Below are 13,219 nucleotides of genomic sequence, written 5' to 3' on the forward strand. Positions count from 1 at the left end.
AGCCAGGTCATCTAATCCGCAATACACTTGAAAACATATTAACAACCTTTGAGATAGACTAGAACGTAATTGCCTTATATTTACAAAGTATCTTTAATACTTTCATTACATCTGTCATAAGGATCTAACCCTCATGAACCTAACATAAGAATCTAACCCTCATGAATCTAACATAAGGATCTAACCCTCATGACATAAAAAAATGCAGAGTGTAAAGATGTCAGTATTTATAGGAAAAAAATACATGCTACCTTTCTATTCTATAACTAGAGTCACTATTATCTATAACTTATTTATTAGTTTACTGAAAATGCAAGGTCATGTGTGACAATACACCAAATAATTTAAGTCTACGGAGCTAACTTCTGTTTCTTCCTTATTTATTTCTTATCTTAGTCAATAACAAAATATTTAAGCCTGGATAGTTAATGAACAACAAAGATTGATTTCTCATGATTCTGGGAGCTGGGAATTCTAAGAGAAAGATGTTAAAGATGAATATTCAGAGATAGCTCAGTCTGGTTCCAAATGACACTAGAAACAATTTTCCCTCACATGGTATAAAGATATAGACAAGGTAGCCTCCCTTGTTCCTTTGAATCATTTTAATCATTTTAATAAGAATTTCAATCCCATTTTTGATAGCAGAGTTTTCATTATTTAATCACTTCCTAAAGTCTCATAAACTAATACTATCATAATACATCTTCAATCTAAGTGTTTGGGGTTGACATAGAGGTTAACATCATAGCATTGTTCAAGATGTCCTACAATTCATGCAATACAAATTTGTCTTTAATATACCCAGTATTCTGGGTCATTTCAATATTAGCTTTAAGGTCTATATCCAAAAACTCAGGGAAATGTCATGTAAATTGTGCATGGGTGAGGGGCTGTGGGGGTGGCCTTGGTCAGCGAGTATTGGCCTAGCAAATGCAATGCCCTGGGTTAGATTCCCTCTGCCACATAAGAGTGAGCATCAGTGCACAGCTCTAATCTCAGCTCTAGGCACATATAAGCAAGCGGGTTAGGAGTTCAAAATCATTCTCAGCTACCTAGTGATTTGGAGGCCACATTGGGTTATACGAGATCCCTGTCTTAGTTTGAGTTACCATTGCTAGAATGAAACACCATGACCAAAATACAAGTTGGGGAGAAAGAGGTTTATTTGGCTTACACTCCCACATCATTGTTTATCACAAAGGAAGTCAGGACAGGAACTCAAACAGGGCAGGAATCTGGAGTCAGGGACTGATGCAGACGCTCATGACTTGCTCAGCCTGCTTTCTTATATAACACAAAACCACCAGCCCAGGGGTAGCACTATCCACAAAGGGTTTCTACTGTCAATCACTAATTGAGAAAATGCCTTACAGGCTTGTTGACAACCTGATCTTATGGAGGTATTTCCTTGATTGAGGTTCCCTCCTCTCAGATGACTCTAGCCTATGTCAACTTGATATAAAACTATGCAGTACAACCCTGTACTAAAATAAATAAATGATTGGAAATGTTTGTTTTATACTAAGGCAAATTTTCTCTCTAGCAGTGAGCCTATGATATCAAATACATTATGTTGTACCCACAATGTCATGGTGGTCAGTGAATTTCCCATTCCAAACTGAAAGAGTAACAGACCCTATGTAAATCCAAACCCAACATGGAAAACAACATTAAATCTTATTGTGGGGAAGTTACCTTGGGCACATGTCCTGCCACAATGCTATAGAGGATGTATTGTAATCAAGGCATGGGACAGCCCATACCTGACTTCATCAGGGATAGTCTATGCCACATGACAGCTCTCCCAAACTGGATTTGTGCACAAATGACTCTATACAGAATCTATAGATTGGAGAATCCAGGATTTTCATGATTCCTTGGCTGCCATGAGCTCTTCACTCTTAAGATCTCTCTGTGGCTGTTCTACTCCAGCAGGTTCTTTTGCCTGGGAAATTGAGGCTGTTTGGGACCATCTTTTGACATTTTAAATGGAAGTGGCTACCTCAAAGACTTGGCATTCTGTGCCTATAAAGTTAGCATTATGTGCGTGCTGTACCAGTGACAGATGAGAGAGGGTATTTTAAAAACGTCCACAATGCCGTCAAGATCATTTCTCTGTTACATTATGAGTGAATAATTCCCTAGTCTCAGTATTTTCATTATAATATTTATAAACAATTTTTGGCCATACACTTGGAATTTTTCTCTCTAAAGTGGTTTTCAATTCCTTACATGCTCAAATGTAAGGTTTTCCACATCTAATTCTCACTGTTTGATTATTAGTTATTCTGGAAATCATCTCCATCTTCTGAAGTTTGATTTTAGTCAGACAAGGAGAGCTATGCCACACACCAATCACTTTGCTTGGAAATTCCTTCTGCTAGGTATCCATGCATAGCTCTTAACTTCTGCTTTTCACAAAGCACTAGATCAAGGATTTAATCCAATCAGGGTCTTAGCTGTTTTTATAATAAACACAGCCTTTTCTCCACTTCCAAAACCTCGTTCCCCATTTTCATGCAATTTATTATCAAAACTGCCTTACCATACATATTGCCACCAGCGTTCTGATACAGGTGACTCAAGTGATGTCTAAGATTCAGGCTTTCTTCATCCCTCGTCTTTGGGACCCTCTAGAATTTCCCATTATGTTTAATTTGTGGTAATTATAAGATTTTTCTAAACTTCACTTCAACATCTCACCTTTCTCTTTCTCTTACCCAGACCTAAACTACTCCCTCCATCATTAGATATTTTTATAATCGGATCCTATTCTTGGAACCACTGTCCATCCTATTTCCTTTGCCCTGCTCTATGTAAGATTGGACATTTTCTAAATAGTAAGTAGAATGGATTTCTGGAAACTAGGAGGTCCAAGATCAAGCAGCCCCAGATTGTATGTTTCACAGTTCTCTCTTCCTCCAGGATTGGTGTGGTGAGCATTGCATTTCTGCATGGCAGAGAGGAAAAGTCAAAGAGGGACTTGGCCTACTTCCTCACAAAAGCCCTCTTATGAAGGATCAATCTCATTCAGAAGGGCAGAATTTTCCTCATCTAATCATTTCACCTCCTTGTATTATCACATTGGCTCTTAGGTTCTAATATATGAATTTGTGGATGATTTCTATTTACATATATATTTATCCAATTGTATCAGTTCTCATTAAGTAAACTCTGTTAATCCCTTATTTAAAATGAATAATATCATTATGTTGTTTGTTTTTTGCTCTTTGGTGGAGGGGCCTCCACCCAGCTCCCAAATAAATCACACACGGAAGCTTATTCTTACTTATGAATGCCCAGCCTTAGCTTGACTTGGTTTCTAGCCATCTTTCCTTAACTTAAATGATCCCATCTACCTTTGGCCTCTGGGCTTTTCCCATTATCTTACCTCTTTAAACCTTACTCTTACTCCGAGATTTGCTGTTTCTGTAGCTGGGTGGCTGGCCCCTGATGTCCTGACCTTCACTGGCTCCTCTTTTCCTTTTCTTCCTACTTCCTTCTTCTTCTATTTATCCTCTCTGCCTTCCAGCCCCGACTATGCCTCACTATTGGCCATCCAGCTCTTTAATTAGACCATCAGGTGTTTTAGATAGGCACAGTAACACCAAGTTAAACAAATGCAACATAAACAAAAGTAACACACCTAAAAATAATATTCTACACCACCATTATCCCTATAAAACTAGTTTAACATAGTTTTCTATGTTTTCTCCCAGTGTGTCTTTAGCGTTCTCTAAGGGTTGTAAAAAACTGCATAGGGAGTGAGGTTTCCACAGAAGTGCTTCCTCCCATTGGAGTCATTCCATTTGGAAGGGATGATGCTATCCAGTAGTGACTAGCTTTTACACGCTTTACTGTTCTTCCAAAGTAGTACCCAAGCCTTCCTTGCAAACATCTCCCTATGAGTGAGAGAACTCAGAAAGTGTTTTGAGAGCATTAGCTGACTTTCATTCAGCTGTGTCTCCAGTCAATTCTACGGTCATCCCATGAGTCCAGTTGTCAGGTTGTGGGGCAAATCTTCTTAAAAGGCCAGAAGTACCTCAATCAGCAAACATTCCTTATGTACTCTTCTCCCTCCTTAGGACACATTGGAGGGAGTGTAACCTGCAAAATCACATTTCTGGGAGAGAATATCTTGCTTTCTCTAATAAAAAAGGAAGAGTCATCTTACTAACACCAATAATTAAATCAGATGATGAAAACTCACTCCCATAGGCACCTGTTGTAATTTGTTGTTTGCAGAAACAAAACAGGATAAAATTATATAATGCTGATTGAAAATACCAAATCGTTGTCCTGCCTTAAAGGCCTAGACTTGATTTATTTAAAATTGGGCTTTTCATATTAGTGGCTGAAATTATGTCTTACACTCAACAAAGTTGCATATATACTTCATGAAAGACTTGAAATTTATAAAATATGAAGTAGTGTCACACTCATGCATGGTTTTTTGGATTTTTTTGGTTTTTGTTTTGATTTTTCGAGACAGGGTTTTTCTGTGTAGTTTTGGTACCTGTCCTGGATCTAGAAAGGTAGACAAGGCTGGTCTAGAACTCACAGAGATTCGCTGGGTTCTGCCTCATGAGCTCTGGCATGCACCACCACCGCCCAGCATGCATGGTATTTTTCAAATGAAAAATTAATTTATCTCCAGAAGAAAATTAATTTATCTATGCAGTGACTCATTCATTAACCTTTTCAAAGGGTCTGTGTTTTGTAAACAATAAAATATATTTGAAATTCATATGACTTACTAAATAAATAAAAATGAGCCTAAATACTGGGAATTAAAACTAGAGTTTGAATGTGTGTGTGTGTGTGTGTGTGTGTGTGTGTGTGTGTGTGTGTGTGTTCATTTATGTATATGCATCGTTGACTATCTACAGGGACTAGAAAGTGGGTCAAATATCCTGGAACTAGAGTTATATGCTGTTGTGAAGAACCCCACTTGAGTTCTGGGAATTGAGCTCAGGTCCTTTGCAAGAGCATCAAACACTATTAACTCCTGAGCCATAGCTCCAGCCCCAAGTCTGGAGTTTCAATGTTCTAGTTTGTTTTGTTTGGAGGCAAGGAAGGGATATGCATCACTTCTAAGTCATTTAGAACAAAATGCATAGAATTGTTTAATAATTTGGCTCTTTTATTTTACTGCATATGACTCATGAATCTGTTGAGTTAGTGGAGTACTAATACTGTTATTTTATGTAGTCATAACAAATTCCTTTGTCTTAATAGAACTGTTTTTTTTTTCTCAAAAGGCAGCAAGTTAAGAATGTGATAAATCACTTTTCCAGGAACTGTTTCATTCTTGTGTTTCATTTGGTGTCATCCACTCCTGTGCTAATAGGAAAAAGCTGTCTCTGAAGCTGCCTGTGAACTCCAAGTGTTTTGCTCCTGATTTATGTGGGTTTACACACTTCATCATTCCATACACATTCCTTGTTTAATTCATCATCTTATTGAATACCCCACACATAACAATGTGTTGTGCTATTTCATATGAAAATGCTGTTTTCAACAAAGCACTCTTTTTGAAATTGTCTTCCTCTGGGATATTAAAATTTTAGCTTGGCAAATAGACAAGGTGAATAAATGAAGCAATTAAACAGATTTTATGTGAAATTTATACACTCAAAGCTGAGTGGAAATACCTTATAGAAAAATTTGAAGGTGGGGCCCCATCTCTCTGCTGAGAGTTATTTCTGCTGAGTTTTGAAAACTAGGTGTTGTCAGCTGTAGAAACTAGGAGAAATGTCTTAGTTAGAAGGACAATGAAATCCTTTAGTTCTTGGGGTGGTGGGAGATCCAAGAATGACCTTGCAACAGAAAGGAACTCATTGCAGCTTAATGTAAGGGATCAATTTGGAGTCAAGGAACCAATGGCAGTAAAGCTGCTGGGAGAATCATTCCTTTAAATGTGTGGCCACTAACACATTGTCTATGTTCCAATGGGTGACTGGGTATGCATAAACTCATGGGAGAAGCACACAGTAACTTAGAGTGGTATCAAAAATAAAGCAAAAAGGGAAGAGAAGGGTGAGGAAGGGAGGGAGGGGAGAGGAGGCAGGAGAGGAGAAGAGAAGAGAAGAGAGGGGAGGGGAGGGACGGGAGGAGAGGAGAAGCAAAGAGAAAAGACTAGAGGAGAAGAGAAGAGAAGAGAGAAAAAAGAAGAGAAGGAAGAGGAGAGAAGATGAGAGTGGGACATTTGGGAGGAAGTTTAAGGAGTGTCAGAGAGTGTGTATGACCATTTTTAGTTACATACACAGTGGAATTCAAAAGAATATGCGAAATAATATTCATAATAACTTGTAAAAAGGTTAAATGTGTGAAAATAAGTTGGAAGCACAATGTCATTTTTATCTTGAAAAATAATGAGTAACACAATATAAAATAACATATTGAAAACTTAATCTAGAGCTGAGGAAATGGCTCGAGGGTGAAGCCCCCACATCACAGGCATGAGTGCTTGCTTTTGGGTTCCCAGCATCCATGCAAATGTCCAAAGTGGTATACCCTGTACCTGTGACTTCAGTGCTGAGCTGTGCATGGGGGTTGAGTAGGCAGAATCACATGGATTCCTAGAGCACATGGGCCATCCAACTTAGGCAAAAATATGTGTTCTACGTTCAATGAGAGACTCTATTTCAATGAATATTGTGCGGGAAATCAAGTAAGACACCCAGTGTCAGCCTCCAGCCTTCACATTCTCAAATTCAGAGATGAATGGACATGTACACTTGTTCACCCACTCAAGAAAATGCACATATCCAACACAAACACAGACATGTACATGTACACATTCATGCCAAGATGGTTCTGGCCATTTTAAAGATAGTATGTTGGGGAAAAGAAAGCTTAAAAAAAAATTAATCATTTGATGACTGTTTTACTGTAAAACAATATTTAAATAATTATTCTTGGTTATATAGTGATGTGCCCCTATATGTGACATACATTCACATGTAAGAAGTCATAGGCAAGATCAAGAGACATCATAGACACATTATGGACAAATTTCAACCCTGAAGCACTATAAGCAACATAAGGAACACTTAGATTTTTATTGTCTTGCTCTTTAATGGTTGTTGGTCTGTGTGATCCATTGATCTCATAATTTCAAATATTACATAGTTTTGCTTGACTCAGTATTTACCACATACAAAATATCACAGAAATTGATCCATTCTAGACCTAGTCATAACATAGGAATTGATAATATAAAAAAGATTCCATGAAGTTATGCTATTACTATCATGTAAATTGTTTTTAATTTTATGTAATAATTATATTTTAAAACCATTTGAAAATATTAGAATACTATTTTATACCCAGCTTATTATTTGGATCATATTTGGAACTTGTGAGAACCTGTTTCTTAGTTTCAAGATCATGCCCATAAAATTGAGCTGAAAAAGAATAAGAATTTATTGCTGATTTCTTTCTCCACTAAGTAAATTTGGATGAAAAATCTTGTTAATGACCATTGAAATAATGACTGTGGGTCCTCCTTAAATACAGTAGTTTGAATCATGTATAAATTCTTGAAAGTCCAGCTCAAGGATTTGCTACAGGCTGTCTCTGTAGGTTAAGCAATTGGAACTAAAATTATTTTTCAGCTTATATTCTTCTTACATATATGTCTTGTACATTTTGGAAGTACACACAACAGGAATTCTTATGGCACAACTTAAAATCTATTTTTGTAATTAGCCACTGTATTTCCAAATGGAAAAAATATTCTTAGGTAAATTTGTGCAGCGCTTTAAATTTTTAAAGGGAAATGTCTTGAATTTGCATAAGTGTTACTTGAAATGCTGTCCTGAAAGACACTTTTTGAAATCATAATGTAGGCAAATTTAGTCTTTGTGTTTCGATCATTTGCCCATCTTCATTAGCAAGTAGCCATTTTCATGTAAATTACCTGTTAAAGGCATTACTCTTTTATTTTGCAGATTGTTGCCTTGCGTGAGCAAAATGTTCATATTCAGAGAAAAATGGCATCAAGTGAGGGATCCACAGAGTCAGAACATCTTGAAGGGATGGAACCTGGCCAGAAAGTTCATGAAAAGGTATGATACATATGACCTGCTTTTAAATGGAAATGTTTACTGGCTGTTTCATTTGATAGAAATACCAAAATAAAACCATATACTGAATAAATTATGATATGTGTGGAGTTTTTTGTTTGTTTTTGTTTGTTTGTTTGTTTTGTTTGTTTGTTTGAGACAGGGTTTCTCTGTGTACTTTTGGTGCCTGTCCTAGATCTCCCTCTGTAGACTAGGCTGGCCTCGAACTCACAGTGATCTGCTTGGCTCTGCCTCCTGAGTGCTGGGATTAAAGGCATGCACCACTACTGCTCGGCGTGTGTTGAGTTGTTTTTTTTTTTTTTAATCAAAATTTCAGTGTTTTTTTTTCCACTTATTACTTTCAATTTGTTAGTTTTAAAGTTTAATGTGTTTGTCTTGCATGTAGTTATGCATAGATATGTGACATTTTATTAATGGCTATTAATTTGATTATATATACAATTTAATTTATATATTAACATGTATAAAATATATAATTTAAACTCAATATAAAATGTTTTGTATGGTACTGTCTTAAAGGTACTATTTCTGAGTTATTCCATCTATAGGTGTTATTTCATACAGTGTATTAATGAAAAAAATGTTGATAATCTTTTTTTTTATATTTAGCACTTAAGTTCTTTACCTTTTCTTAAAGATTCCAGTCTTAGTTCTGATAATGAAATATTGTGAAGCCCAGTATATGAAACCATTGGACTTTTACCAGTTTTATTCCTTCATTGATTCATTTATTCATTCACCTTTATAAAGAAACCATTTTTTTTGCAATGTAGTTTAGACACAGGCAAAGGATAGAAGTGGTCTGCTTAGCCACTTCCAAAAGACAGTGTCTGTTTTTCTAATGTAAGATGAGGAACATAAACTATAAGTGGGTCATAAATTAGATGAAAAATGACTTAAATATTTGCATAAACTGAGCTTAACACTCAAGAGACTCTGCTTGCTTGCCTTTAATACTTCATATTTTTGGACACCTAATCTCCTTAGGCATTAAGTCCCCGTGAATCAAGTAGCTGAAGTGGTGTAATTGGAAGTGTGAAGAGGTTCCACAACCCAGAGATTAAGAAGCAGGCAATGGATGACAAAGCCAATAGCATTAGATTCCTGATGAGTGTGAAACAGGTATTTCCTCAGTGAGGTTGTTGAAACAGACGAAGGTGCCAAGGAAACTAAGTAACCCAGATGAGTTTCCGGGGACAACCTTCAGGTCTGATGGCCAACAACTGGACAGATCTTTATGTAAAACCACGATTTTGAACATATCCCTCCTATTTTATTGAAATCTTAAGCTGGATGTTCAAAATAAAGAATTTATGGTGATTTCATAAGCTGTGTGTGAGATTAAAATAAAAAAATAACTTATCTTTCTCTCAGCTAAGTCAGTCGGGGTACCATCAATCTCTTTAGGACAAGGTATTTGAATTCAGAAAAACGTTGAGGAAAGGAACATAAATTTTGCCATTGACATAATTTAAATGATGTCATCAGTAATAGATTTTCCTCAAGCAATTATAAAAGCACACAGATTTGGTTATAAAGATTGAATGTACAGTACAGTTTTGTACTTAGGTATCTATAATAGCAGAAATATATAACATTTGTGCTCCTGTACTCCAAGATGAAAGAAATACATGAAATATGTTTTTTAGGAAGAAATAAATCAAATACTTGTATATTTTTAAAGCACGTATATTCATTTACATATGTATCTGAATTCATCTACGGCTATACAACAGCAAATGATATTCCATTTAATGATAGATGACATAAAGAATAATATATGTCAGCTATAATATGTAGCAAGTATATCACCTAGTATGTAACTAATCTGTGGTTCTCAGATGACAATATTGCCTCGTGATATATTATTTATAATTCATAAGACTTTTTCACTTTAGGCAACACATGTCTCCATATTTTTTTCTACTCAAATTACAGCTTCTAAGTTTGACAGCCATTGGAAGATTTTGATAGTTCCTATCAGAATAATTCTCAAGTTGCATCTTCAGAACTAGAAGAAGGTCTAATTCTGTATATTGGTTTTGGTCTCTAACTGATCTCATAGCTACAAGTATACATATGGAAGATTTTGAGAAGCTGATAACTTGAAAACTTTTGCACTTTTGTTCATTCTTTTGGCAAGAATATAAATAAAACATTTTAAACATTGTGATCATGGATATTCATTTTTTTAAATTGCTGACAATTGTAGAATTATGTCTGTGTGCTAGAGATTGACAGTATATTATTATTGTTTAAATTACCACACAAATAGCCTCTAGTATGAGCCATGTGCTAGATAGTTTTATATCAACTTGAAACAAGCTAAAGTCATCTGAGAGAAAAGAACCTCAATTTTAAAAATGTCTCCATAAGATCAGGCTATAGGCAAGCCTGTAGGGCATTTTCTTAATTAGTGATTGATGAGGGATGGCCCAGCCCATTGTGGGTGGTGCTGTCCCTGGACTAGTGAGCCTGAGTTCTATAAGAAGGCCATGATGAGCGAGCCAGTAGGCACCACTCCTCCCCAATGGCCTCTGAACTAGCTCCTTCCTCCAGTATCCATCCATGCTTGACTTTCTCTCCTGACTTCCTTCAGTGGTGGACTACTGTGTGGATGTGTAAGCAAAATAAATCCTTTTCTTCGCAGCTTTCATTTGTTCACGATGTTCCACACAGCAGTAGCGACCCTAACTAGTGGAGTATTGCTGTGACAGACCTGACCATGTGGTTTTGGACAGATTCATGAAGTACTTGGAACTTGGGTCGGGAAAAGCCATTCAAAGCTTGGTGAGCTGATCGGTGGGAACTTGGAAGACAAAAATGTTGAGAGAAACACAGACAATATAGGCCTGCCTGTGGAGTTTCAGTGGGAAGCAAAGACTCCACAGGGCCTTTTGTGTGAAGAATCTGTGGTGTCTGGTCAGCTGGAGATGAAAAATAGGCTGTAGTTATCAAGAGACCAGAACCACTGAAGTGAAACCTTTGCTTCACTAGGACAATTGATGCCGCTCAGCTGGAACTGAGAAATTAGTGGTGATTAAGAAGAGACCAGCATCACTATGGTGAAATCTTCTGGGAAGTGATTCCTTGGCATCAGCACAATCTCCCAGGAGGTAGTGGCGTTGAAGGCATTGAAGAGGTCAGCTGAGGCTTGGCACGGTTACAGAGCAGGAGAGGCCATTGGTGACGGTTAAGCAGAAGTAGTAGTGAAAGGCAGTATTGAAGGTGTCATGGAGAAAGTTGAGGCTTTGTACCTTGAAGAGAGCCCAGGAGAGGCTATTGGTGAATGTGCAACACAGTTACTGCAGAGACCTCAGCATTTTGGAGATGCCAGTACCATGAGATGACCACCAAGAGTAGCAACAGGTATGGAGTGAACAGGAGATGACCACCAACAACATCAGCAGGTGTGGAGTGGAACTGGCCTGAGCCTAGAAGACAAGCTCTCTGTGTGTTGCAAAGGGAAAAGCTTGAGAAGTGACCCAAGACACTTGGAGAAGCCCAGAAGATTGTCAGTAAATCCCAGATACTGGACATTGAATGATTGAATGATTATAATGTTGAATTTGTTTTGACTTTGATCTGATGGTGACTGTGTCCTCATTCTTCCCTCTTGAAATAATTTATTTTTGACTTTATAGGAGCCCACAGTTGAAATACTTTCAATTTTAAAGGAGACTTTGGACTTTAAAAGGGACTTTGGATTTGTTTAAAGATACTGAATTTTTAAAGTGTTTGAATTTGTAAGACTATGGGCATTTTGAGTTTGTAAAATGTTTTATATTGTAGTGTTGTATTAATCGGTATTCTCAGGATGAACATTAAAGGAAAGGTTATGGCTTTAGAGTGATGTTTGTGTGTCAATTTGATAAGGGGTCAATTGTGCTAGCTACTTTTATGTCATCTTGACACACGCTAAAGTTATCTAAGAGGAGGGAGCCTCAATTAAGAAAATGCCTCTGTAAGATTAGGCTATAGGCAAGACTGTAGGTCTTTTTCTTAATTAGTGAATGATGAATGAGGGCTCAGCCCATTGTAGGTGGTAGCACCCAGGGCTAGTGGTCCTAGGCTCTATAAGAAAGCAGGATGAGCAAGCCAATGAGAAGCACTCCTCCATGACCTCTGCATCAGTTCTTACCTCAAGGTTTCTGTCCTGTTTGAGTTCCTGTCTTGACTTCCTTCAGTAATGAACAGGAATTTAGAATTATAAGCCAAATAAACCCTTTTCTCCCCAGATTGCTTTGGTCATGTTGTTTCATCACAGTAATGATAACCCTAACAAGGATAAGCCTAAAAACAAGTAATTTGTACTTTGTTTTTTTTTTTTTTTTTTTTTTTTTTTGGTCTTTCGAGACAGGGTTTCTCTGTGTAGCTTTGCGCCTTTCCTGGAACTCACTTGGTAGTCCAGGCTGGCCTCGAACTCACAGAGATCCGCCTGGCTCTGCCTCCCGAGTGCTGGGATTAAAGGCGTGCGCCACCATCGCCCGGCTGTACTTTGTTTTAAGTTTAATCTTTAAATAAGTAAACTGTGATCCATTTTACATTATTAAACCTGTGATTAGTTTCTCATGATTAAATAATTGCTGCATATTAGAACAAATTTCCCTGACAAGTGTTAATCAAACACAAAATGATAAATCTAAGTTATTATTTTGATAGTTTAAGTAAATATTACAGTTACAGACAAAAAGCATTATTAATCATTCATTTCTGGTCTTATTTTCATAATATGACTGTTTAGGACAATAGCAATACATTTGACTAATAAGTTATAACATTGTTATGATTTAAAGGTTGTTTACTAGTTGAGTTGAGAACTCATGTATATCTCAGCATAGGGAAATATGCTAATCTGAAGAATGTGTGATGAAGTTTATCAGTAAAGGATTTCAGGTGATATCAATGTATTAATTACCAAGTTGTTCAGAAGAAAATAACCTAGATTATTGTTAGCTAACAATAGAGATGATAGAAAGTAATTTGTAATCCTAGTCACAAGTATCACTTCTTGTTCAGGGCAGTAAAATACTTAAATTACATACTCAGGGTAGATTATTAGCCATAAGGCGATGTTTTATATCAGCAGCTTGAGAGTTCAATTGACAAACTTGTTGACAAAATAG

The 13,219-nt window shown here is 36.8% G+C and overlaps 1 protein-coding gene across 20 annotated transcripts in view; it reads left to right on the top strand.

Annotated features, from left to right (window-relative positions):
- The window catches only part of Ppfia2 (PTPRF interacting protein alpha 2), a 461,179-nt gene that overhangs the window by 316,091 nt on the left and 131,869 nt on the right, over positions 1 to 13,219 (top strand). For all 20 annotated transcript variants that reach the window (XM_052753255.1, XM_052753257.1, XM_052753256.1 and 17 more), the window contains one exon: positions 7,959 to 8,075. In XM_052753255.1, coding sequence (XP_052609215.1) covers positions 7,959 to 8,075 — 117 coding nt within the window. The remainder of the gene's footprint in view (positions 1 to 7,958; positions 8,076 to 13,219) is intronic.

Source organism: Peromyscus californicus, unplaced genomic scaffold (assembly GCF_007827085.1).
Source record: "Peromyscus californicus insignis strain IS unplaced genomic scaffold, ASM782708v3 Scaffold_24__1_contigs__length_46423439, whole genome shotgun sequence".
Classification (NCBI taxonomy): Eukaryota; Metazoa; Chordata; class Mammalia; order Rodentia; family Cricetidae; genus Peromyscus; species Peromyscus californicus.